The 27241-nt window shown below is 50.8% G+C and overlaps 1 protein-coding gene and 1 long non-coding RNA gene across 2 annotated transcripts; one reads left to right on the top strand and one right to left on the bottom strand.

Annotated features, from left to right (window-relative positions):
• Positions 1–307: 307 nt before the first annotated feature.
• On the bottom strand, positions 308–8640 carry LOC104673403. Its single transcript, XR_749511.1, has 3 exons — positions 7683–8640; positions 2350–2496; positions 308–508 (listed from the first exon to the last, which is right to left on the bottom strand). It is a non-coding gene; the product is annotated as an uncharacterized LOC104673403 (long non-coding RNA).
• A 300-nt stretch (positions 8641–8940) lies between these two features.
• On the top strand, positions 8941–22337 carry DACT3 (dishevelled binding antagonist of beta catenin 3). Its single transcript, XM_030942525.1, has 4 exons — positions 8941–9297; positions 16776–16872; positions 17039–17191; positions 20070–22337. The coding sequence occupies exons 1-4, from the start codon at positions 9049–9051 to the stop codon at positions 21464–21466; spliced, it is 1896 nt and encodes a 631-aa protein (XP_030798385.1). The 5' UTR covers positions 8941–9048; the 3' UTR covers positions 21467–22337.
• Positions 22338–27241: the final 4904 nt, after the last annotated feature.

Raw genomic sequence — 27241 nt, 5'->3', positions numbered from 1 at the left:
TTTATGTAGTTTTAAAATTTGTATTATTTTTTGAGATGGAATCTTGCTCTGTTGCCCAGGCCAAAGTGCAGTGGCATGATCACAGCTCACTGCAGCCTCAACCTCCTGGGCTCAAGTGATCTTCCCACCTCAGCCTCCCGAGTAGCTGAGACTACAGGCACATGCCACCACGCCTGGCTAAGTTTTGTATTTTTAGTAGAGAAGGGGTTTTGCCATGTCGGCCAGGCTGGTCTCGAACTCCTGACCTCAAGTGATCTGCCTGCCTTGGCCTCCCGAAGTGCTGGGATTACAGGCATGAACCACTGTGCCCGGGCATGTTTTTTGTTATAGAGATGGGGTCTCACTATGTTGCCCAGGCTGGTATTGAACTCCTGGTGTTGAGATCCTCCTGCCTCCACCTCTCAAAGTGCTGGGATTACAGGTGTGGGCCACTGCGCCTGGCCTCAAAACCTAATCTTAATAGAGACACTGGTATATACTGTAAAGAAAAGGGACATTGGACTTGACACTATTTAGCTTTGAAATGCAAAAGGAATTTGAGTCTAAGATTCAGTCTTCCAGTGACTCACTTCCAGCCAACTTTCTCCTCTGTGTCTATAAGCATTCCTTAACCTTCAGGGGGAAATGACCATCAACCCCCTTAATGAGCATCCTGCCAGGGTTTTTGTAGACACAGGGGCCACACACTTTGCCATAAACGTATTAGTCCCCACTCCCTACCTCAGTACACAACAATAATGGTAATGAGACCACAATTAGCCACATGGTTTATGCCTGTCCAAGCCACTCTTGGGCTTGTTGGGCCCTCTACTACCCAGCAAAGTTTCTTACTCAGATTACTCCAATAATCCCTTTAGAAAGGGATATTCTATCAATGTAGAACAATAATATTTCTTTTTTTTTTTTTTTTGAGATGGAGTCTCACTCTGTCACCCAGGCTGGAGTGCAGTGGTGCGATCTCGGCTCGCTGCAACTTCTACCTCCCAGATTCAAGCCATTCGCCTGCCTAATCCTCCCAAGTAACTGGGATCACAGGTGCACACCATCACAACCAGCGAATTTTTGTATTTTTAGTAGAGGCGGGGTTTCACCATGTTGGACACGCTGGTCTCAAACTCCTGACCTCAAGTGATCCACCTGCCTTGGCCTCCGAAAGTGTTGGGATTACAGGTGTGAGCCACTGTGCCCAGCCAAAGCCACAGTATTTCACATTCACAAGAGGGCTTATGTCTCCCAGTCCCTAATTCTGCCCTTGTTCATCCAGTCCACTAACCTTCTCACCACTCCAACCACCCTCTTCCCGAAACATCTACCTCTCCCTTAGACCCACATATCCAAGATCTGTGACTTGCATTCCTGATTCTCTTTGAGCCCTCAACTCAACAAACATAGGGTGCATCTGGGAGGCTAAACCTCTTAAGGTAGAAGTAGATCCTTTCTTTTTTAGAATTAAAAAAAAAATTTGTTTAAATAGAGACAAGATCTTGCTATGTCACCCAGGCTGGTCTTAAAGTCCTGGCCTCAAGCGATCCTCCCACCTCAGTCTCCCAAAGTGTTGAGATGACAGGTGTGAGCCACTGCACCTGGCTCCTTTTTTTTTTTTTTTTTAACCAATTATCCCAAGTTGTGGAATAGAATTAGATCTTTTCATGCCCTTCTTGAAACTGCCTTAATGTGTTCTGACACCAGAGGCCCACTAGGGCCCCCAACCCATTATTCGGAGCCTCCTACTATCCACTTCCATCCCCTACAACACTCCTGTCTGCCAAGAATCCCAATGATAACACCTGTAATTTGGGAGGCTGAGGTGGGCAGATCACCTGAGGTTAGGAGTTCTAGACAAGCCTGGCCAGCATGGTGAAACCCTGACTCTACTAAAAACAAATTAAAAAATTAGTGTGGCCTGGTGGCAGATACCTGTAATCCCAGCTACTCAGGAGGCTAAGGTAGAAGAATCCCTTGAATCCGAGAAGCAGAAGTTGCAATGAGTCAAGATCACGCCACTGCACTTCACTCCAGCCTGGGTGACAGAGCGAGACTCTGTCTCAAAAATAAAACAACAAAAAAAATCCCAATAAGAGTCCCAATGTTAAAGGATACCAGCAAGTTCAACACCTCAAGGCTGTAAATAAAATAGTCACACTGTAGTTCCTGCTATTTCCAATCCAAACATTACACTGGCCTCTGTTCTAGAGCAGCCAACACTACCCACTTGACTGTACTAACATACCCTCTGCCTTCTTTCACACACCTGATGATCTACAGCCCCGTTTCCCTTTCCCCTGGAAAGTCAACAGTAAACATACATAGACTGCCATGCCTCAGTGGTTCGTTGAAACCCCTAGTTACTTTTTTTTCCGATCCTGAATGCTAATTTGAAGGATTTGGTTTTCTCCTATAATTCCATTCTAATCCCATGCATAGATGATATCCTGTCTGGTTGGTTCATTCCAGCAGCTCACGCATTCACTCACACTCCACACGTGCCCCAAGTTTCTGCAGTTATACAGGAAGTAGGAAAAACAAATAAAAATCTGCCCCAAGCCCTTGCTCATAAAGGACAGGCTCATGTCAGTAATCCCAGCACTTTGGGAGGCCAAGGTGGGAGGATCGCTTGAGCCCAGGAGTTCGAGACTAGCCTGGGTAACATAGGGAGACCCCCATCTCTACAAAAATAAAAAATAAAAAACTTAGCTGAGTGTGGTGATGCACACTTCTAGTCCCAGCTACTTGGGAGGCTGAGGTGGGAGGATTACTTCAGCCTGACAGGTTGAGGCTGCAGTGAGCTGAGACTGCACCACAGCACTGCACCTGGGCAACAGAGCAAGACCCTGTCTCAAAAATAAAAAATAATGAGTGTCTAGGACAAATTATAACTATGTAATTAATAAGTACAAGATTTAGGGCATGACCTTGCCCTTGAAGGCAAAACCTTATCCACACAGAATGCATCTATACCATTATTTATTTTGTTTTATCCAAGACTAAAAGGCAACTCCAATGGTTTCTGGGCTGGTCATGGGTTGAATTTTGTCTCTCTAGTACCTCAGAATATGACACTACTTGGAAATAGGGTCATTGCAGATGTAATCAATTAAAAGGAGGTCATACTGGAGTAGGGTGGGCCCCTAATGCAACATGACTGGTGTCTTTTTTTTGTTGTTTTTTGAGATGGAGTTTTGCTCTTGTTGCCCAGGCTAGAGTGCGGTGGCACGATCTCGGCTCACTGCAAATCCCGCCTCCCGGATTCAAGCGATTCTCCTGCCTCAGCCTCCCAAGTAGCTGGATTACAGGCATATGCCACCACACCCGGCTAATTTTGTATTTTTAGTAGAGACAGGATTTCTCCATGTTGGTCAGGCTGGTCTCAAACTCCCGACCTCAGGTGATCCACTCGCCTTGGCCTCCCAAAGTGCTGGGATTACAGGTGTGAGCCACCGCACCTGGCCAACTGGTGTCTTTATAAGAAGGTGGCCATGTAAGACACAGGGAGAAGCATGTGATGATGAAGGCAGAGCTTAGAATGACGCAGCCACAAGCCAAAGAATGTTAGAGATTGCCATGAGCCACCAGAAGCTGGGAAGAGGCAAGGAAGGATTGCCTGGGGAATTGGGGAATTGGAGCACCCTAACATGTCTTTGTTTTTTTTTTTTTTTTGAGACAGGATCTTGTTCTTTCACTCAGGCTGAAGTGTAGTAGCACAATCATAGCTCACTGCAGCCTCAAACTCCCGGGCTCAAACAATCCTCTTGCTTCAGCCTCCCTACTAGCTGGAACTATAGGCATGCACTACCACACCTGGCTAAGTTTTTTCCTTTCTTTTCTTTTATTTTCTTTCTTTTTTTTTTTTTTTTTTTTGTAGAGATGTGTTGTTCAGGCTGGTCTCAAAGTCCTGGCCTCCAGCGATCCTCCCCTCTCGGCCTCCCAAAGCTTTGGGATTACAGGTGTGAGCCACTGTGCCTGGCCCGGCCTCTGCTTCTATATTTACATATTTCTCCGACTCTAACGATCCTGCCTCCATCTTATAAGGAACCCTGTGATGATATTGGATCCACCGGGATAATCCAAGATAAATCTCCCTATCTCAAGATTCTTAATCACAAAAAGTTCCTTTTTCCATAAAAGGTGCTATATTCCCAGGTTCCAGGGATAAAGATGTAGACATCTTTGGGGGGCCATTACTCTTCCTACCAGAGCACACATCAATAATCTTCTTATGAAATAATCACTCAAAGACTCACAAGGATTCTACTCCTATTGGGCCCTTGAGGACTCTAATCTATTACAATCGACATTCTCAGATATTATCAAGGACTAAGTACACATATGCTTGTCACTAACAGGTGCAAGCTGCCTTCCCTCCAATTACTCCACCACAGCCTCTTCATAATTTCCAAACAGGGAATTTAGTCCTCCGGAAAAGACATCGCAGGAAGACTAACCTTGAACTCAGATGGGATGGACCTTACACTATTGTCCTGCCTTGGGTTCATATCTCAGAGATGAAGAGATATAAGACCTGTGCTGAATGGGAATCCACTCCCATTAGAGACCTCAGAGGGAGGCTCGCTCAAGAGCCCTGGAAGCGGACGAGGCTGCAACTGTAGACAGCTCTCCCAAGAACCTTGGGTCAAGTAGATGAAATCATGAGACAGCTTCCTCCCAGAATCAGAAACTCCAGGATTCCCTCCCATACACACTATTTTAGAGACAGGATCTCACCATGTTGCCCAGGTTGCCCTTGAACTCATGAGCTCACACAATCCTCCTGCCTCTGTCTCCTGGGTACTACAGGTGCATGTCACAGAGCCTGGCTACGAGTCTCCATTTTAATACCCACTCTGGTCCTCCTGTGCCTGCTTCTCATCTTGTGACTTTTGCCTTTCATTTGTGTTCTCTCTCTTTTATTTTATTTTATTTAGATAGAGCCTCCCTCTGTTGCCCAGGCTGGAGTGCAGTGGCGTGATCTCAGCTCACTGCAACCTCCGCCTCCCAGGTTCAAGCAATTCTCCTGCCTCAGCCTCCCAAGTAGCTGGGATTACAGGCATGCACCACCACACCCAGCTAATTTTTTGTATTTTTAGTAGAGACGGGGTTTCGCCATGTTGGCCAGGCTGGTCTTGAACGCCTGACCTCAAATGATCCACCTGCCTCTGCCTGCCAAAGTGCTGGGATTACAGGCATGAGCCACCGCATCCAGCCTCATTTGGATTCTCTTTAACTGATCTTTGATTACATGCCTCTCAGATCACAATTCTCCTGCTTTAACTTCTGTCTCTTCCCAAAGGACGCATCTCGCCTCCCTATTCTGCCTTCCAGCCTGCAAGATCCACAATGCCCCTGGCTTACTTTTGCAGAAGTGTTTACTCAGTCTTACAACTGCAATTAGGATTGTCAATTTCATTCCCCTTTCCCAACACAAATCACTTCTCCCAGGGCCCCATCCCCTTCACTCACATCACCAAAGCCTTTGGATGGAGCACTGTGCCCCACACGCCTTCCTCAAAGGCCTCTCCCAACGCACCACTCGATTTTCATGGGAACCTCTTCCTATTGCTACCCGTCTACAAATCAAGGTCTATGAGCTTCTGCAACTTCATTAACAGCCCCTTCATGGGACTCAGTCTCTGTAATCACACTTTTTTTTTTTTTTTTTTTTTTTTTTTTGAGACAGAGTCTCGCTGTGTCACCCAGGCTGGAGTGCAGTGGCTGGATCTCAGTGAGCTGCAAGCTCCGCCTCCTGGGTTTATGCCATTCTCCTGCCTCAGCCTCCCGAGTAGCTGGGGCTACGGGCCACCTCGCCCGGCTAGTTTTTTCTATTTTTTAGTAGAGACGGGGTTTCACAGTGTTAGCCAGGATGGTCTCGATCTCCTGACCTCGTGATCTGCCCGTCTCGGCCTCCTGAAGTGCTGGGATTACAGGCTTGAGCCACCGCGCCCGGCTTTTTTTTTTTTTTTTTTTTTTTTTTTTTTTAAAGATTGGGTCTTGCTTTCTCATCCAGGCTGGAGTGCAATGGTGCAATCATGGCTTACTGCAGCCTCAGCCTCCCAGGCTCAAGTGATCCTCCTGCCTCAGCCGCCTGAGTAGCTCAGACTACAGGTACATGCCACTATATCCAATTTGTGTGCCATGTTTGGAAGCAACTGTTGCTTGTTGATTCTCCAGAAATCTTTCTTTCTCTCTCTCTCTTTTTTTTTTTTTTTTTGAGACAGATTCTCCCTCTGTCACCTAGGCTGGAGTGCAGTGGTACGATCTCGGCTCACTGCAACCTCCACCTCCTGGGTTCAAACGATTCTCCTGCCTCTGCCTCCTGTGTAGCTGGGATTACAGGTGTGTGCAATCACGCCTGGCTAATTTTTGTATTTTTAGTACGGATGGGGTTTTGCCATGTTGGCCAGGCTAATCTTGAACTCCTGACCTCAGGTGATCCGCCCACCTCGGCCTCCCAAAGTGCTGGGATTACAGACGTAAGCCACCGCGCCTGGCTGATTCTCCAGAAATCTTTTGGCATCGTCATTAATAAAAGCATCAAGAAGTCAAAAAGGAAATCTTCAGAATTGCTACAGCTCTTTGGACTCCAGTAACCAAGGATGTCTCTTCACCTCCTTCTTGGAATCCTCCCACCGTCTGCTGCTCTCTGGTCTCACACCTTCATTTTTTTTCTCTTATTCTCTTTTTAGTTATCTTCCTAGGAATATCCATCTTCAAATGCCTGGTGACCAGAACCCTAAATCAGCTCCAGATTCAACATTGTACTTGGCAAATGACTCAACTGATCTTGTACATACAGCAGGGATGGAAAACTAATACTGATGTCATTCCCCAGACACTTATCAATCCTTGATTGTCTCCCTATTGTTGGAAAATTAGGGCAGTGTAAGAGAACCCCCGCTTTTTTTTGAGACAGAGTCTGGCTGTATCTCCCAGGCTGGAGTGTATTGATATGATCTCGGCTCACTGCAACCTCCACCTCCTGGGTTCAAGCGATTCTCTCGCTTCAGCCTCCCCAGTAGCTGGGATTACAGGCGCCCACCACCATGCCTGGCTAATTTTTGTATTTTTAGTAGAGATGGGGTTTCACCATGTTGCCCAGGCTGGTCTTGAACTCCTGATCTCAGGTGATCCACCTGCCTTGGCCTCCCCATGTGCTGGGATTTACAGGTGTGAGCCACCACGCCTGGCCCGTGATTTTTTTTTTTTTTTTTTTTTTTTTTTTTTTTTTTTTTTTTTTTTTTTTTGAGAAAAGATCTCACTGTCGCCCAGGCTGGATTGCAGTGGTGTGATCATGGCTCTCTGAAACCTCTGCCCTCCCAGGCTCAAGTGATCCTCCCGCCTCAGCTTCCCAAGTAGCTAGGGTTACAGGCGTGCACCACCACACCCGACTAATTTTCTATTTTGAACAAGAGGAAGACTGAATAAAGGTTGTCTCTACCAAATTTTAAGACATTTTTTTCCCCTGAAACTTACTAGATTAGTTTTTAAACGTATTTATCAAACCCTTCTGTGGCTGTTGATGCATGGAAGTCATTGCTCCAAGTACCTGATACATTTCATTTAATCCTCAGGACAACTCTATGAGGCAGCCAGTATTATGATCCCGTGATCAGATGAAGAAACGGTGGCACAGAGAGGTTAAGCTTTCCAAGGTCACACAGTTGTAAAGTGACAGATCTGTGACTCACCCCGAGGAAGTCTGGCTCCCGGAGACTTTGCTCTCTGTCGCCACTATCAATTTCTCTCCATCTCACCACCAGACGGTCAATTCGTGCACGCGGAATCATAAAAGAGGGAATTTCTCCTATGATCTTCTGGGCCTTGGCTTTTAGGGAGCCAAGGTCTGTCTGAGAGATGAGTGTGAATATTAGAACTAGGTCTTGGAAGTTGGTAGAGGCAGGCTCGGCGTAGTGACACAGGTTGGCCGCCTGAGGGTGCCCCAGTCCTGCTCGCGGAGCCTGGAGACAGCGGGAAGCCTTGGAAACGAATGTCAGGCTCAGACTCCTAGGACCAGAGAACGTTGAGAATAGAGCATCATAGAAGGCTGAGAACAAAGCCCCTTAGAACGTAGAACAAAGGCCCCTGGGATGGAAGAACGATGAGCACACAACCTCCTAGCACCTGGGAGACAAAAGATGCTTAGACTCTCTTCTGGTCAAAGCATAGAATCTTCCACCCAGGGTCTTATAATTCCAGAATTTAGAATGCAATGGATCTCAGACTCTTAGCAGCAAGACCGGCTACGTATTTGGCCTAGTGCAAAGTGAAAATAAGGGGCCCCATGCTCAAAAACTAAAAATTTCAAGACAGCAATTGCACAACATTCAACCAAGCTCTAAGACCCTTCTAAGCGGATTCCAAGCCGGTGAAGCCGGCCCTACGTAGAAACAATTTTATCGGAGGACGTCCGTCTGGTTTTACAGCTGAGTGTCTGGGAAGGCTTCTTGGAAGAGGAGGCGAAGTCAGGGCTCGACCCCCTAACTCTTTTCTCCCCCTGCGCAGCCTCAGAAGCTGAAGGCTGGGTGGGGTGGAGGGGTAGGAGCAGCTGCCAAACTGTCACGTGGACCCATTCCCTATTTATAGATCACCCTTCCCCTCGCGCCGGACAGTCCAATGGTAGCCAGAGCTCGCCCGCAAAAGGGTGGAACCTGCTGCAGCCCGGCCAGACACAGACCAATGGCATTGAAGCATGGGCGGGCTTGTTTCATTGTGACGCGTAGAGGGGCGAGGCCAGGGCCCCGAGGCAGTTGCTCGGAGGGGGCGTGGCGAGCGGAGCGAGTAGGCAGTTGCGAGCATGCGTCGTGTTGGGCGGTGCGATTGCACGGCCGAGCGTCTTCGTGCGGGAGGTTATCCGCCAATAGGCGGCAGTTGCTCGGTCGCCGGGGGCGTGGCCATGCAGATAAGGCGCGGGTGGGCGGTCCAATGGGCGGGCGCCTATGCAGATGAGACGGTGACAGCCCGGCCAGCGGGCGGGCAGGCTGCTGGGGCGGGGAGGTGGGACAGGGAGAGGGGTGGCCGCGGGGCCCGGCCGGGCTGGGGCGGGGGGCCGCAGCCATGATCCGGGCCTTCTCGTTCCCGGTGAGCCCTGAGCGGGGTCGGCTGCGGGGCTGGCTGGAGGGTAGCCTGGCCGGGCTCTGCGAGTTACACTGGCTCCGGGAGAGGCAGGAGTACCGCGTGCAGCAGGCGCTGCGGCTGGCCCAGCCCGGAATGGGGGGCGCCGAGGCCGAGGACGAGGAGGACGCTGATGAGGATGAAGATGCGGCGGCGGCGCGCCGGGCCGCAGCAGCCCTGGAGGAGCAGCTGGTAAGGGGCCGCCTGTCCATCCGTCCCTCCACCCCCGTCTGTGTCTGTCTGCCTCAGTTGGATGCTCAGACACCCGGGGGGGGGGTTGGGGACCCAGGTAGGCAGGGAGTGAGAAAGGACAGGGGGTGGGGCTGGAGACCCCGGAGTTCCGGCGGCGGGCCGGACCTGGCCTCCCCGCCCCCAAATCGGGGGAGGGGAAACTGCATCGCCCCCACTGGGGCCTCGTGAGAAACAGGCCCCATCCGTTACACCCCTTCCCCAAAGAAAATCCTTCTGGGCACCAAGTATGTGTCAAACCTGGGACCGGGTACTTTGCAGGCGTTGTCTTCTTGCAGCTTGGGAAACGGGATGATAGTCCCCCATTTAACATAGAGAGAAATTGAGGCTCAGAGAGAGCAAGCGACTCACCCAAGGTCACACAGCCAGGCTCCAAATATGCCCTTCTCTGGGCCCCGCCACCAGGGCTCCATCTTCCCTAAGTCCTGGTGTGCTTGGAGATCTCTGGAGGGGGCGGGGTGGGAGGAGGGGAATCTGAGGGCCTCCAGAGGGAGGGACCACTGCTGAGAGAAAGCTCACAGTCCCTGAGGACCCCCCACTGGGCTCTTGACCCTTTGATGACGCTTCCCCTGCTTCCTACCTGGCCCCAGCTCTCCTTGACCCAATGGGCGGCAGGTCGAGGCAGCGCCTGGGGGAGACTTCTGGACTCTGGGTGTTCTCATGGTGGAAGATGGACAGAGGTCTCCGGAATGACTTGAGGAGGCCCCATGCCTCTCCCCTGTCTGTGTCATTCCTTGAGTCTCCCGACTTCATGCCGGGGTTCTGTCACTCCGTCCTGCCACATCCCTGTGACTTTCTGTGTCTGCTTCTCTTGTTTCATCCTGTCTCTCTGTCTCTGTGATCTCTGTGTCCCTCTGCCTCTGTCTCCTTGGCCTTCCCTTCCTGCCTGTCTGCACCTCGCTCTCTTCTTCTTGCCCGACGTCCCAGGCTCAGTCTCTCTTCCCCTCCCCCCAGCCCGCACACCCTGGCTCCACCGCAGATCCCCATCCCCAAGCCTGTGTGTGGCCAGAGCTTCCCGTTTCGGGAAACCTGAGCCGAGGTGGCAGTGGAGGGGGCTCTCCCCGCCGCTGACCTCGACTGCCCTCTCCCCAGATGGGGACTGGAGAGGAAGACTGAAGCCAGACTCCCGGGGCTGCACGCCCGGCCTCTCCCCCTCTTAGGAGTGGGACCCCCCCTGCACATTCTTTTCTGGAAACAGAAACAGCTGTGGGAGGCCCCACCCCCTCCCAAAGTTAGAGACGGATTGTGGGGGCCTTCGCTAGCTCCCCCCACCCCAAGCTGGCTCGGCTTGGAAGGCGCTTTCCATCCTGACAAGGAGAAAGCGAGGCATGAGGATGGGGTAGCTGTGGGTAGCTGTGTCCTCTCCCGCTCTGCCCTTGGTCTCTCCCCTTTTCACCCTTCACCTTCCCCATCTCTGCCCTTCAGTCTCCCTCTCCTCGGTCCCTCTGTCCCCTCCTCCCCCCCAGTCCTCTGTCCTCCCGGCATGAGAAGGTAGTGGAGAGGCCTGTCCCCCCCACCCTCCAGTCTCTAGGCAAAGCTTGTCCCAGCATCAGGGAGGAGGCGGTGGCAGGCGGGGGGAGTAGGAGGAGCAGAGAAGCGCTAAATATAAACTTCTCTAGTGCTGGGGGTTCCTGGGTCCCTCTGAAGAGCGGGTGAGGGCTTCCTCTGATCCCCCAGCCCTTGCCTTATGACTTACCCCCCACCCCCAGCCCCTGCCAGGAATACACTTCCTTCAAGGCAAGAAAGACTGAAGCCAGACTTGATTTCTTTCTAATAGGAATGATGGGAATACCAGGTAAAGATCAGGGGTGTTGCAGAGAAGAGAGGCAGGAATCCTGGGTGAGGACAGGGGCTCCCTGGGTCCTGCTGGCTCTCAAGAAGGAAAAAGGTCCCTTTCAGCATGAAGAATTTAAGTCAGACTTGCGGAAGGACTTCCTAATAGAGATAAATGGGCATTGGATACCAATGAAGGGCATGTGAGGGGAGAAACAAGGTAAGGGAAGTTTGGGCAAAGGGGTCTCCAGGGGTCCTAACCAAACTCTTATTAAGCCTGCAGAGAAAGGATGAGGGGCACTGTGGGGAGGCAGGGAGCCAGACTCAGGCCAAGGACTTTCTAATCTTTTAAAGATTCATCCTTTTGCAACTGGAAGGAAAGAGGCCAGACTTGCAAATAGAGGGGTGTAGACTTGGAATATTTTTTGGGGGGTGCCTAGGTGCTGGAGAGGATGAGGCATCTCCTGTCTGTCTCCTTAATTTCTGCTCTTCCTTGTAATGGAAGAACCGGAATTAGACTTGGCAGAACTTACCAAAAAGTCCATCCTTTCACGTTTATTTATGTATTTGTAAATGATATATTTATTTATTCATTTATTTTTAGAGACAAAGTCTCTCAGGCTGAAGTGCAGTGGCACAATCATAGCTCACTGCAGCCTCTAACTCCTGGCCTCAAGCAATCCTCCTGCCTCAGCCTCCCAAGAAGCTAGGACTACAGGTGCATGCCACCACACTTGGCTAATTTTTTTTTTTTTTTTTTTTTTTTTTTTTTAAGATATGAGGTCTTGCTATGTTGTTCAGGCTGGTCTCCAACTCCTGGGCTCAAGCAATCCTCCTGCCTCAGCCTCTCACAGCACTAGGATTGCAGGTGTGAGCTACTGTACCTGGCCTTTATTTATTAATTGAGACAGAATCTTGCTGTGTCACCCAGGCTGGAGTGCAATGGCATGATCTCAGCTCACTGCAACGTCCACCTCTTAGGTTCAAGTGATTCTCGGCTCACTGCAACCTCTACCTCCTGGATTCAAGCAATTCTCCTGCCTCAACCTCCCAAGGAGCTGGAATTACAGGCATGCACCATCACCCCTGGCTAATTTTTGTATTTTTAGTAGAGATGGGTTTTCACCATGTTGGCCAGGCTGGTCTTGAATTCCTGGCCTCAAGTGATCCTCCCGCCTTGGCCTCCCAAAGTTGTTGGGATTACAGGCATGAGCCACTGTGCCCGACTCCTACATTTATTTTTAATTAAACAGTGGAAACATTTTCTATTTTCCTTGTAAGAAATTCATAGCTTTCCTGTAATCATACAAACTGGCATTTATTATGTGTCAAAAGAAACTCATTTAATCCTCACAATAACCTCCAGGAGATGGTGTCCTATGATGCCCAGTTATAGATAAGGAAACTGAAGCCCAGAGAGGTAAAGCCACCCACCCAAGGTCACACAGCTGGGGAGCAGCAGAGCTTAATGTGATGCCAAGTCACGCCTCCTTAAACATTTCCTTCTACCATCCAGTCCCCCCATTCCTCCCTGGAGCCCCTAAATCCAACCTTTCCTCTGAGGTCACCATCATTGTCACCTTACTGTCACCTCCCAGACCTCTTCCAACATATCTCCTAACAGAAACTGTTTAGATACCCAAAAACATGGAGCTTTTGTCAAAGCTTTGCATTTTACAAATTCTAGTTTCTTGGGTGAGGTCCCAGAGACTATGCCAGTCAAAGTGTGGCCCCCTGGCTGGCAGTACCACATCACAAGGAACTTGTTAGCCATATAACTACTTGGGCCTGACTGCAGGCTGAAATCGAAAGCTCTGGGAATGGGACTCAGTCATTTGGGTTTTCACAAGCCCTCCAGGTAATTCTGAGTCACTTCTATATATATTCTGCACTTTTCTCTTTTTGCTCAATGCTATATCTTGGTAATGATTCTATATAGAAATTTGACTCATTCCATTTTAACAGCTGTATAGTATTCCATTGTATCCATTCATTCATTCATCTAATAGTTCTTTTTAAAAAATAGACAGCTGAGTGCAGTGGCTCATGCCTGTAATCCCAGCGCTTTAAGAGACCAAGGCGGGAGGACTGCTTGAGCCCAGGAGTTTGAGACAAGCCTGTGCAACACAGGGAGACCTTGTCTCTACAAAAAAATACAAAAACTAGCAGGGCGTGGTGGCACGCACCTGTAGTCCCAGCTACTTGGGAGGCTGAGGTAGTAGGATCACTTGAGCCCAGGAGGTGAAGTTTGCAGTGAGCCGTGATTGTGCCACTGCAGTCCAGCCTGGTGAGACAGTGAGATCTTGTCTCAAAAATAAAATAAAAAATACCGGGCACAGTGGCTCATGCATGTAATCCCAGCACTTTGGGAGGCTGAAGTGGGCGGATGACTTGTGGTCAGGAGTTCGAGACCAACCTAGCCAACATGATGAAACCCTGTCTCTACTAAAAATACAAAAATTAGCCAAGTGAGGTGGGACATGCTTGTAATCCCAGCTACTTGGGAGGCTGAGGCAAAAAAAAAATCACTTGAACCTGGGAGGCGGAGGCTGCACCACTGCACTCCAGCCTGGGTGGCAGAGCTAGATTCCATCTCAAAAATAAATAAACAAATAAATAAATAAATTTCATATATATATACACACATATACACACACACACACACACACATATATTTATGTATGTATGTGGGGAGAGAGAGACTGGGTCTCACTATGTCGCCTAGGCTGGTCTCGAACTCTTGGCCTCAAGTGATCCTCCCACCTTTGGCACTCCCAGAGTGCTGGAATGACAGGCATAAGCCACCACACCCAGCCCATTAAATATTTCCTGAGCACCTACTCTGTGCCAGGCACAGTTCTAGGCACTGGGTGGGTGTACACCTGTGAGCAAAACAGACAGAAATCTCTGCATTCCTAGGGCTGACATTCTAGTCAGAGATTCAACAACCAAATGACACCGTGATGTATAATTTTACTTTATTTTAATTGTTTTTGGAGACGAAGTCTCACTGTTGCCCAGGCTGGAGTGCAGTGGTGTGATCTCGGCTCACTGCAACCTCCGCCTCCCTGGTTCAAGCAATTCTCCTGCTTCAGCCTCCTGGGTAGCTGGGATTACAGGCGTGCACCACCACACCCGGCTATTTTTTGTATTTTTAGTAGAGACGGGTTTTCACCATGTTGGTCAGGCTGGTCTTGAACTCCCGACCTCAAGCGATCCTCCCTGCCTGCCGCGGCCTCCCAATGTGCTGGGATTACAGGTGTGAGCCACCAAGCCTGGCCCAATGTATAATTTTAAATCAAGAGGTCATTACTGATATGTAGAAAAAACCCAAAAAGCGGGGCAACAGGGTGCACAGTGACAGCGGAGCTATTTTGGAAAGGTGTCAGAGAAGAGATCAGGTCACCAAAGATCTGAATGAAGCAAGGAAGGTACGTGGGGGAAACATTCTCCCAAGGTAGGAGCATATGTGGTATGTTCGAGGGACGGTGGCAAGGCCAGGCGTGGCTAGAGGGGAGTGAGGATGCCAGGGATTTGTGGGGGACATGACATGGGGGACATGGGCGGTCCGACAGATTGTTTTTAGCTACTTCCTGATGCCGCACAATTCAGCTGCTTTTTTGAGTTCCGCTCAAAGATGACTTCACTGTGAGCGTCTCAACATGCCCAGGGCAGGAGCCCAAAGTAGAACGATTTGTTGACCTTCCTGGAATAAACAGGCCCAGATGGGGGCTTCTGTTCTCGGGGGAGGGGAGAGGCTGGGCCCTGGAGAGACTGGGACTGCGGGGCGGCGGGGGGGGGGGGGGGGGGGGGGGGGGGGGGGGGGGGGGTTGTGGCTGCCAGGGAGCGGGCCAGTCTTTCTGCCCTAAATAGGCAGGGTTGGGTGCCTGCCCTCCTAAACCCTCCTCCCTACTTCCCTCCCTCCTGCCGTCCAGACAAGCCGCTTTTGTCTGAGGGTCAACCGTCAGCCTGAGGCTGCCTGCTGCTACCCAGCCTCACTCAGGCCCATGTGAGACTTCTTCTGCCTCTGACTCTCTCTTTTCTAAAATGAGGTTAAGTCCTAATGTCCTGGAGACCCCATCCATGTTGCTTCAGCCCTTACGCCACCTCTTGTCACGGTCACTCCCCTAAAAGGATTTTCACCTTCATTCATTCACATCTGATGAGAAGTGCTACTTTCCTGCAGCAAGAAGCACCCAGGGTAGACTAACGGAAATTTCTTTTCCTTTTTTTCTTTTTTTTTTTTTTTTTAGACAGAGTCTTACTCTGTTGCCTAGGCTGGAGTGCAATGGCGCAACCTCTGCCTTCCGTGTTCAAGCAATCCTCCCGTCTCAGCCTCTCAAGTAGCTGGGACTACAGGTGCAAACCACATGCCCCGCTAGTTTTTGTATTTTTAGTGGAGACGAGGTTTCACCATATTGGCCAGTCTGGTTCCAACTCCAGATCTCATGTGATCCGCCCGCCTCAGCCTCCCAAAGTGGTGGGATTATAGGCCTGAGCCACTGCGCCCGGCCTGACTCCTGGAAATTTCTTATGGCAATGAGGAACGGTAGACCCACTGGAGCTTCCTGGTGGGAGTGGACCAAAGGCAGGAGGAGGATGTGGTCTCTGCGGCAAAGGAACGTGCTGGGGATGGCTGCTGCAGTACCAGTAGGGCTAGACTCACAGGACTGTCTAGGAGGCTTGGGAGGTTCTTTCTGAAGGGAAAGCAAAGAGGTATATGAGTCGTGGTCAGCCTGTTTCATCCATATTGGGGAAAGAGGCAATCTGCAGCAGGAGGGACTTAAGGAAGACTCACAAAAGGACCTTCTGTTGGTGATAAGGGGCAATGGGTGTAGCTGAAAAGAAAGGTCAAAGACAGGGAGAGGCTGGGCGAAGTGGCTCACGCTTGTAATCCTGGCACTTTGGGAGGCCAAGGCGGGTGGATCACCTGAGATCAGGAGTTCAAGACCAGCCTGGGCAACATGGCGGTGAAACCCCGCCTATACTGAAAACACAAAAATTATCTGGGCATGGTGGTGGGCGCCTGTAATCCCAGCTACTCAGGAGGCTGAGGTGGGAGGATTGGTTGATGCCAGGAGGTAGAGGCTGTGGTGAGCTGGGATCATGCCACTGCCCTCCAGCCTGGGCGACAGAGTGAGACCCTGTCTCAAAATAAATAAATAAGTAAACAAACAAACAAAGTAAAAAAAGAAAAACTTGGAGAAGAAGACAGACCTATGACTAAGGGATCTGGGGGTCATGGATGCCACCTTTTAGTAGTAACCTGTCCTTACAACAATCCCTCAAGTTAGACTCAAGAAGGGACATTCTAATCGGGGTTGAGGGGTTCTGAGCACAGATTGGGGGGAGCAACTGGTAAAGAGGGGGCAAGAGATGGGGGTTTTCTGAGGCCTCATCACACCTAAGAGGGAATGAGATGGGGCTGCAGCATGAAGGACTGGAGTTAGACAGTCAGAAGGACTTTCTAATGGGGATGAAGGGACAGAGATCTTGAGGGGTTCCTGGGACTCAGATACTGCTTTTATCCTTTTGAAGCAAGAGCCTCATTGTCAAAGTGAAACTCTGCCCATAAGCTCATGGAATAGGGGACCAGTTGGCAGAGGACTGGGGGCCTTCTGACCATCCTTCTCTCCCTATACCTTCAGGAGGCCCTGCCTGGGCTCGTCTGGGACCTGGGCCAGCAGCTGGGAGACCTGAGCCTGGAGTCTGGGGGCCTGGAACAGGAGAGCGGGCGCAGCTCGGGTGAGCATGGATAGAGGGGTAGGGTCTGCCTGGGATGCCTCCATGTTCCCTGTGTCCCTATTTCTCAGGCCCTCCATGTCTCTCCCCACGCCATCTCCTCCTTTCCCCAGCCCTGGTTTTCCCATCCAAACCCCCTGAAATCTCTCTACTTCTCTCGGAAATTCAGGCTTCTATGAAGATCCCAGCTCTACAGGAGGTCCGGAGTCACCACCCTCAACCTTCTGTGGGGACAGTGGCTTCTCTGGATCCAGCTCGTACGGTCGCCTAGGTCCCTCTGAGCCCCGGGGTATCTATGCCAGCGAGAGGCCCAAGTCCCTAGGTAAGGTGGGTGAGGGTGGGGCCCTGGGACCAGGGAAAGGACAGTAAGAGTATGGTTGTGGGCACAGACTTCCAAATCGGGCCTGGATTCCAATTCCTGGTGCGACATTTCCTTTTCACGTGATTATGAGCAGGTCTCTTATTTCTGGGCCTCTGTTTTTCCATCTGTTAAAATGAAATATGGCTGGGTGTGGTGGGTCACACCTGTAATCCCAGCACTTTGGGAGGTGGGCGGATCACTTGAGGCCAGGAGATCAAGACCAGCCTGGCCAATATAGTGAAACCCCGTCTATGCAAAAATTAGCTGGGTGTGGTAGCGAACACTTGTAATTCCAGTTACTCGGGAGGCTGAGGTGGGAGGATCGCTTGAACCCAGGAGGTGGAGGTTGCAGTGAGCCAAGATTGCGCCACTGCCCTCCAGTCTGGGTGACAGAGCAAGACTCTGTCTCAAAATAAATAAATAAATAGGTTGGGCACACTGGCTCTTGCCTGTAATCCCAACACTTTGGGAGGCCAAAGCAGGTGGATTACCTGAGGTCAGGAGTTCAAGACCAACCTGACCAATATGGTAAAACCCCGTCTCTACTAAAACTCAAAATTAGCTGGGCGTGGTGGCCTGTGCCTGTAGTCCCAGATACTCTGAAGGCTGAGACTGGAGAATTGCTTGAACCTGGAAGTGGAAGTTGCAGTGAGCCAAGATGGAGCCACCGCACTCTAGCCAGGGTGACAGAGTGAGACTCCGTCTCAAAAATATTATAAATAAATAAATAAAATAAATAAATAAAATGGGATAATAACAGTCCCTCAATAGCTAGGCATTGTGGCACATGCCTGTAGTCCCAGCTACTTGTGAGGCTGAGGCAGGAGAATTGCTAGAACCTGGGAGGCAGAGGTTGCAGTGAGCTGAGATGGTGTCACTGCACTCCAGCCTGGGTGACAGAGCAAGACTCTGCCTCAAAAAAATAAAAATAAAAAACCAACCAAACACACACACACACACACACACACACACACACACACACACAGTGCCCGCCCCAAGGGGATATTTTTGAATATTCATTGAGCCTCTGCTCTAAGGCATTGGACTTGGAACATGGAAGTCACTGGTAAACAGGAACTGCTGTCTTTCATTCATACAAGTAAGTTTTTGGGCCTCCACTATGTGCTATCTAGCAGTATCCAAGGAGCAATGAACAAAATGAACACTAATGAGCAAAACAGGCAAATCCCTGCCCTCAGGAAACTTCCAGCCTATAGGAGGAGTAAATAAAATACAGGATAAATGGCCGGGCGTGGTAGCTCACGCCTGTAATCCCAGCACTTTGGGAGGCTGAGGTGGGTGGATCAGGAGGTCAGGAGATCCAGACCAGCCTGACCAACATGGTGAAACCCCGTCCCTACAAAAAGTACAAAAATTAGCTGGGCGTGGTGATGGGCGCCTGTAATCCCAGCTACTCAGGAGGTTGAGGCAGGAGAATTGCTTGAACCCCGGGCGGCAGAGGTTGCAGTGAGCCGAGATCATGCCACTGCACTCCAGCCTGGGTGACAAAGTGACAAAGTGAGACTTTGTCTTAAAAAAAAAAAAAAGAAAGGCCGGGCGCGGTGGCTCAAGCCTGTAATCTGAGCACTTTGGGAGGCCGAGACAGGCGGATCACCAGGTCAGGAGATCGAGACCATCCTGGCTAACCTGGTGAAACCCCGTCTCTACTAAAAATACAAAAAACTAGCCGGGCGAGGTGGCGGCGCCTGTAGTCCCAGCTACTCGGGAGCCTGAGGCAGGAGAATGGTGTAAACCCGGGAGACGGAGCTTGCAGTGAGCTGAGATCCGGCCACTGCACTCCAGCCTGGGCCACAGAGCAAGATTCCGTCTCAAAAAAAAAAAAAAAAAAGAAAAAAAAGATAAATAAGCAAAATATCTAGGGTACGAGATAATGCCATGTGCTATGACAAGAAATAAGCCCGGGAAAGGGACTCAGAAGTGTCCCTTTGAGTTTGGGGAAGGAAGTGCAATTTTAGAAAATATGACCGGGGAGGGCCTCACTGAGACTGTAACATTTGAGTTGTGCCCTGAACTAAGTGAGGGAGTGGACCTAACAGATATCCAGGAGGAAGGGCATTCCGGGAATCTGGAATCTGGAATGGGAAGCCCAAAGGCTCTGAGGCCAGAATGTGACTGGTGCGTGATTTCACGAGGCCAGTGTGGCTGGAGTCCTATAAATAAGAGGAGAAGGGTCAGCCCAGTGGCTCATGCCTATAATCCCAGCACTTTAGGAGGCTGAGGCGGGAGGATTATTTGAGCCTGGGAGTTGGAGACCAGCCTGGGCAACACAGTGAGACCCTATTCCCCCAAAAATCAGCACGGCATGGTGGTGCGTTCTTGTAGTTCCAGCTGCTCAGGAAGATAAGGGGGCAGGATCCGTTGAACCCAGGTGATGGAGACTGCAGTGAGCTATGATCGCGCCACTGCACTCCAGCTTGGGTGACAGAGCAAGCAAGAACCTGTCAAAAAAGAAAGAAAGGAAAGAGGAAGGAAGAAAGGAAGGAAGAAAGGAAGGAAGGACGGAGGGAGGGAGGGAGGGAAGGAAGGAAGGAAGGGAGGAAGGGAGGGAGGGAGGGAGGGAGGAAAGGGTAAGATGTTGTGAGAGTTGGAGAGGCAGAGTCATTGTCAGGACAATTCACGCAGGGTCTTGTAGGACCCTGTAAAGATTTTATTATGAATTTTACAAGAAGGAAGGTGTGACAGCAGGGTTTTTTGCTGAGATGGGGATGGAAGGGAGGGAGGCAACCCCCGCTTCCAGGCTGGATGGGAAATGGGAAAGGACTTTGAGAGCCCCTCCACTCTCTTTCTTTTTTTTTTTCTTTTGGCCTTCCTTCCCTAGGAGACGCCAGTCCCAGCGCTCCGGAGGTGGTAGGCGCACGGGCGGCAGTGCCGCGGTCCTTCTCAGCGCCCTACCCGACGGCAGGGGGGTCCGCCGGCCCGGAGACCTGCTCCTCGGCGGAGCGGCGGGCCCGCGCCGGGCCCTTTCTGACGCCCAGCCCCCTGCACGCCGTGGCGATGCGCAGCCCGCGACCCTGCAGCCGCCCTCCCACCGACTCGCCCGACGCGGGGGGCGCGGGGCGGCCCCTGGACGGCTACATCTCGGCGCTCCTGCGCAGGCGCCGCCGCCGGGGGGCGGGCCAGCCCCGGACGAGCCCCGGGGGCGCGGACGGCGGCCCACGGCGCCAGAACAGCGTGCGTCAGCGGCCGCCCGATGCGTCTCCGCCCCCCGGCAGCGCGCGGCCCGCGCGGGAGCCTTCGGTGGAGCGCGTCGGGGGCCACCCCACGAGCCCTGCCCCCTTGAGCCGCGCCTGGGCGTCGTCGTGGGAGTCGGAGGCGGCACCTGAGCCGGCTGCGCCTCCCGCTGCCCCCTCGCCCCCCGACAGCCCGGCCGAGGGCCGCTTAGTGAAGGCGCAGTACATCCCGGGCGCCCAGGCGGCCACCCGAGGCCTCCCGGGTCGCGCCGCCCGCCGTAAACCGCCGCCACTGACCCGCGGCCGCAGCGTGGAGCAATCACCGCCCCGGGAGCGTCCCCGGGCCGCCGGCCGCCGTGGACGCATGACCGAGGCCTCGGGCCGCCGGGGCTCGCCCAGGGCCCGCAAGGCCTCGCGCTCCCAGTCCGAGACCAGCCTGCTGGGCCGCGCCTCCGCGGTCCCGTCGGGGCCCCCCAAGTACCCCACGGCGGAGCGGGAAGAGCCTCGGCCGCCACGGCCACGCCGCGGCCCAGCGCCCACGCTGGCGGCCCAGGCCGCAGGGTCCTGCCGTCGCTGGCGCTCCACTGCGGAGATCGACGCTGCTGATGGGCGCCGCGTGCGGCCCCGAGCCCCAGCGGCGCGTGTTCCCGCCCCGGGCCCATCCCCGTCAGCTCCCCAGCGTCGTCTGCTCTACGGCTGCGCGGGCAGCGACTCAGAGTGCTCGGCCGGGCGCCTGGGGCCCCTGGGACGCCGGGGGCCTGCGGGAGGCGTCGGCGGGGGTTACGGGGAGAGCGAATCGAGCGCCAGCGAGGGAGAGTCGCCTGCCTTCAGCTCTGCCTCCAGCGACTCAGACGGCAGCGGTGGCCTCGTGTGGCCGCAGCAGCTGGTGGCGGCCACTGCGGCCTCCGGGCCCGGGGGTGGAGCAGGTGCAGGGGCGCCCGCCGGCCCCGCCAAAGTCTTCGTGAAGATCAAGGCTTCCCACGCGCTCAAGAAAAAGATACTGCGTTTCCGTTCGGGTTCTCTCAAGGTCATGACTACAGTGTGAGTTTGGGGATTTGCTTGGGCTCCCCCTTCATGGCCTCTGCACCTCCACACTCTCAACCACTGACCCTTCCACATCTACCTTCCAAAGACCATCGTTTTCTCTGCTTCCAAAGACCCCCCTCACTCTCCCCACTGCTAGCAGTCTTGGTTGAAAAGGCTCCCCCACCACTAGCGAGAGGAATGGGGAGGAGCCCTGTTTGACCCAGTTCAGCTTCTAGCTTGGAAGCCCTTGGGCAAGACAGTTCCCATTCTCTGGGCGTCACTTTTCTCATCTGTACAGTAAGTGTCCATGTATGCAAAAGGGGTAATTTGGTTTGAATTTCCCCGTTTTAGTTTAGAAGCCTAGTCTGTTTGTTCCCCTTTACCACTCTCTCTCTCATTCCTGATGAGCCCTCTCATTCCTCCTTTCCTTGCCCAGCTATGGCCCCCTCTCATTCACAAAGTGCCCCCTCCATGTCCCTGGACCCTTAAGATATCCCCTTGGCACCCTGGTCAGAGACTCTGTGTCTGACTCAGGTTGTTCCTGCAGAGTGCCCTGGGAAGGGAAGGAGCACTGATTTGGGGGTTTTGAGGGTCAAGTAGGGGTTGGCAACACCTGGAAAGAAGGACTCTTTCACCTCGATCCCTGGACAATTATGGAGGATTTGGAGGTAGAAGAGGGGAAGGAAGATGGTTTCTATCTCATACCCCCCACTCCCTGTGAGAGGGAATGGGGGAAGCCTGATGACCCTCAGCTGTTCCAATCTAGTATTTTTTTTTCTTTTTAAAAATTACTGTATTTATTATGACGATGGTGACTCCCCAGTGCAAAGGGGGGCCAGATTCTGTGTGTTTCTCTAACCTCTTTGTAAATAAATGCACAGTGTTACATACGTGGTGGACTCTCATTGAATGATTAAGTGGGAGAAATGCTCTTTTTCCTTTGGACTAACATTTATTGAGCAACTTCTGTTTGCTGTGCATATGGCAGTTTCCAGGGAGGCCCCAGGGTGAATCTCAGCATCATCTTCCTACCATTGGCTATTTTACATCAAGGAATCTAACCTTTGATTGGGTTATGTTTGGTCATAAATATGATTTCAGGTGGGATATGATGGCTCATGCCTGTAATCCCAGCACTTTGGGAGCCGGAGGTAGGGGAATCGCTTGAGCCCGGGAGTTCAAGACCAGCTTGGGCAATATGGTAAAACCCCATCTCTACAGAAAATACAAAAATTAGCCATGCATGGTAGGTCATTCCTGTAGTCCCAACTACTCAGGAGGCTGAGGTGGGAGAGTCACTTGAGACTGGGAGGCCTAGGCTGTGGTGAGCCATGATTGTGCCACTGCATGCCAGCCTGTATGACAAGCAAGACTCTCTCAAAAAACAAACAAAAAATATAGTTTCCCAAAAATGGGAACAGAATAGGAAACAGACAGTCCCTAAATCCCCTCTCTCACAGTCATCATAATCAGCAGTTCGATGTGCATCCTCCCATGTTTCTTTATGTGTTTGCATACATATATGAATCTAAATAACTATATAAATATATATGTATGAATATACATATAGTTATATATGTAATATATGTGTGAAATTGTATATTTACATAAATTGAACTATATGTATGCAGTGTTTATCACTTTGTGTGAAATCATCTGTGCCTGGAGATTTCTTTATGGGGAGGGTTTAAATTAAGGATTGAATTTCTTTGATAGTTATGGTACTAGTTAGGTTTTCTATTTTTTCTTGTGTCAGTTTTGCTAGGCCCTATTCATCTAAGAATTTGTCCATTTCATCTAAATCTACTTATTTTTTCTTTTCTTTTTTGAGGTGGGGTCTTGCTCTATTACCCAGGCTGGAGAGCAGTGGTGTGATCGTGACTCACTGCAGCATCAACCCCTCAGGCTCAAACAATCCTCCCACTTCAGCCTCCTGAGTAGCTGGGACCACAGGTACTTACCACCCTGCCCAGCTATTTTCAAACTTTTTGTAGAGATGGGGTCTCCTTATGTTGCCCAGGCTGGTCTTGAACTCGTAGGCTGAAGTGATCCTCCTGCCTTGGCCTCCCAAAATCTTAGGATTACAGATGTGAGCCACCATGTCTGACTCATTTCATCTAAATTTAGGTAACATTATTCTAGGTGCATATAAATCTATTATGGCTAGGCGAAGTGGCTCACACCTGTAATCCCAGCATCCTGGGAGGCCAAGGCAAGTGAATCACCTGAGGTCAGGAGTTCGAGACCAGCCTGGCCAACATGGCAAAACCCTGTCTCTACTAAAAATACAAAAATTAACCGGGCGTGGTGACATGTGCCTATAGTCCCAGCTACTCAGAAGGCTGAGGCAGAAGAATCGCTTGAACCTGGGACGTGTAGGTTGTAGTGAGCTGGGATCGCAGCACTGCACTCCAGCCTGGGTGACAGAATGAGACTCCATCTCAAAAAAAAGAAGAAGAAAAGAAAAAATAATAAATAAAATTACAAACTCCCCTGCTTCACCACCCCACCCAATCCCCTCATATCTCTGCTCAGTTTTTCCCTATAGTCATCACCTTTAGCAAACTATAGAATGTATATATTATGGTACCACCACCACCACCCCCGCCCCCAGCTTCCCTCCGTTGTGGGGATTCTCATAATCTAACCCTATATTTCAGCTCTCCAATTATTTTGCTATTATGAATCTTGCTACAGTAATATCCTTGTATTTGCCTCTTTGTGCATATCTGTGTGTATTTTTGTAGGACCCATTCCTAGAAATAGAGTTGCTTGGTCATTAACAGTATGCCCATGTAAGAACTTTTAATGGAAACTGCCACACTTCCTTCCATTAGCACTGCCCCCAACTGACATTTCTAACAGCAGTTTTTCAGATGTCTGTTTTCTACCCCTTCACCAAACGATAGATGCTATTGATCATTTTCATTTTGCAAATCTTTTTTTTTTTTTTTTTTTTTTTTTTTTTTTGAGACGGAGTCTTGCTCTGCCGCCCAGGCTGGAGTGCAGTGGCCGGCTCTCAGCTCACTGCAAGCTCCGCCTCCCGGGTTCACGCCATTCTCCTGTCTCAGCCTCCCGAGTAGCTGGGACTACAGGCGCCCGCCTCGTCGCCCGGCTATTTTTTTGTATTTTTAGTAGAGACGGGGTTTCACCGTATTAGCCAGGACGGTCTCGATCTCCTGACCTCGTGATCCGCCCGTCTCGGCCTCCCAAAGTGCTGGGATTACAGGCTTGAGCCACCGCGCCCGGCCTCCATTTTGCAAATCTTATGGGGAGAAACTGTGTTCTGTTTTACTTAGCACATTCCTCCCTTTTCCTTGATGTAACACATAGTTTTATATGTTTATTGGCTCTTGTATTTCCTCTTATGTGAATTCCTTTTTACTCTCCTTCCTTCCTTCCTTCCTTCCTTCCTTCCTTCCTTCCTTCCTTCCTTCCTTCCTTCCTTCCTTCCTTCCTTCCTTCCTTCCTTCCTTCCTTCCTTCCTTCCTTCCTTCCTTCTTTCTTTCTTATTTATTATTATTATTTTTGAGACAGGGTCCTGATCTGTCACCCAGACTGTAGTGCAGTGGTATAGCTCACTGCAGCCTCGAAATCCTGGGCTTTAGCAATCCTCCCACCTCAACCCCTGCAAGCAGCTGGGACTACAGGTGTGCACCACAATGCCTGGCTAATTTTCCCATTTTTTGTAGAGATGAACTCTCACTGTGTTGCCCAGGCTAGCCTTGAATTCTTGGCTTCAAGCAATCCTTGCACCTTGGCCACCCAAAGTGTTAGAATTCCAGGCATGAACCACTGTGCTCGTCCTGTTCTTTTGTTTGATATGTAAAATTATACTCAGTTCTTAGGTGGGTAAATGGAGGCTTAGAGAGGGGCCATTACTTGCCCTGGTCACATAGCAAGGGGAATCCAGGGCTAGGACCCAGCCCCCACCTGATTCCACAGTCAGAAGGATGGGTGTTTGTTGCTGCTTTGACCTTTGAGTCTACATGGGTAGATCTACCTCCCTTTGAGCTCGGAAAGAGCAGGGACCAGGCCTGCTGCGTTCACCTGTATCTTCAGCGCCCAGCCAGGCACTGGGGTTAGAGCAGGGGACAAAACAGAAAGCAAACCCCTGCCCTACGGATCTTCTATGGTGGGGGTAGGGTAAGGGATAAACCTATGTTTTACTTAGAATAATAATGAATAAAAGTTATTTTTAAAAGTTTTCCAGGAAAAGCTATTGCTTGGCCGGCCCTTGGGAACCATTACTCCAACTTCATTCCATAAAACGGGCAACGGAAGTCAGAAAGGAGAAGAGACTTGTCTAGGACTACACAGGTCACTTAGTGGCTGAAATGGTTGAAGTAAATATGGATGGGCTTTTAAGATTTTAGTGCTTACAAAAAATAACAGCTAACACTTATTTGAGCACTTATGGCATGCTGGACTCTATTCCCACCACTTTACACACATTGACTCATTTAATCTTTTCCACCTGTATTAGTCTGTTTTCATGCTGCTGATAAAGGAATAACCTGAGACTGGGTAATTTATAAAGAAAAACAGGCTTCATAGACTCACAGTTCCATGTGGCTGGTGGAGGGGGGCGGGCTCACAATCATGGTGGAAGATGAAGGGCACGTCTCACGAGGTCAGGAATTCGAGACCAGCCTGGCCAATGTGGTGAAACCCCATCTCCACTAATAATTTAAAAATTAGCTGGGTGTGGTGGTGGGCACCTGTAATCCCAGCTACTTGGGAGGCTGAGGCAGGAGAATCACTTGAACCTGGGAGGCAGAGGTTGTAGTGAGCCGAAATCGTGCCACTGGACTGCAGCCTGGGTGACGAGCAAAACTCCATCTCAAAAACAAACAAACAAAAATGTATTTGAAGCTCATAGGTGGCAAAGCCAGGATTCACATTCAGGCAGACTATTTTCAGAGTTCATGGCCTTAGTGCCCTACATGGTCTATTTACTGGACCCATGATCTTAAAAAGGATACACCAGGAATGGGTCACAAGGAGGGAAGCTGGGGGCGGGGGTGATGGTGGTGGTACCATAATATATACATTCTATAGTTTGCTAAAGGTGATGACTATAGGGAGAAACTGAGCAGAGATATGAGGGGATTGGGTGGGGTGGTGAAGCAGGGGAATTTGTAATTTTATTTATTATTTTTTGAGATACGGTCTCACTTTGTCACCCAGGCTGGAGTGCAGTGGCATAACCATGGCTCACTACAACCTTGACCTCCTGGGTTAAAGGGATCCTTCTGCTTCAGCCTCCCAAGTAGCTTGGACTACAGGCACACACCACCATGCATGACTAATTTTTAATTTTTTTGTAGAGACAGGGTCTCGCCATGTTGCCCAGGCTGGTCTCCAACTCCTACTCTCAAGCAATCCTCCTGCCTAAGCCTCCCAAAGTGTTGGGATTACAGGCATGAGCCAGTGTGCCCAGCCAAGGGAGTGTGTAATTTTAAGTAGAGTGATCAAGAATGGCCTAATTGAGAAGACAGTGGCTTACGCCTGTAATCCCAGCACTTTGGGAGGCCAAGGCAGGTAAATCACCTGAGGTCAGGAGTTTGAGACCACCCTGGCCAACATGGGGAAACTCCATCTCTACTAAAAATACAAAAGTTAGCCAGGCGTGGTGGCATGTGCCTGTTGTCCCAGCTACTCGGGAGGCTGAGGCAGGATAATTGCTTGTACCCAGAAGGCAGAGGTTGCAGTGAGCTGAGATCGTGCCATTGCACTCCAGCCTGGGTGACAAGCGAGACTCTGTATTAAAAAAAAAAAAAAAAAAAAAAAA

The sequence above is a fragment of the Rhinopithecus roxellana genome, chromosome 12 (assembly GCF_007565055.1).
Source record: "Rhinopithecus roxellana isolate Shanxi Qingling chromosome 12, ASM756505v1, whole genome shotgun sequence".
NCBI classification, from domain to species: domain Eukaryota; kingdom Metazoa; phylum Chordata; class Mammalia; order Primates; family Cercopithecidae; genus Rhinopithecus; species Rhinopithecus roxellana.
This window is presented reverse-complemented; position numbering and strand designations above follow the sequence as displayed.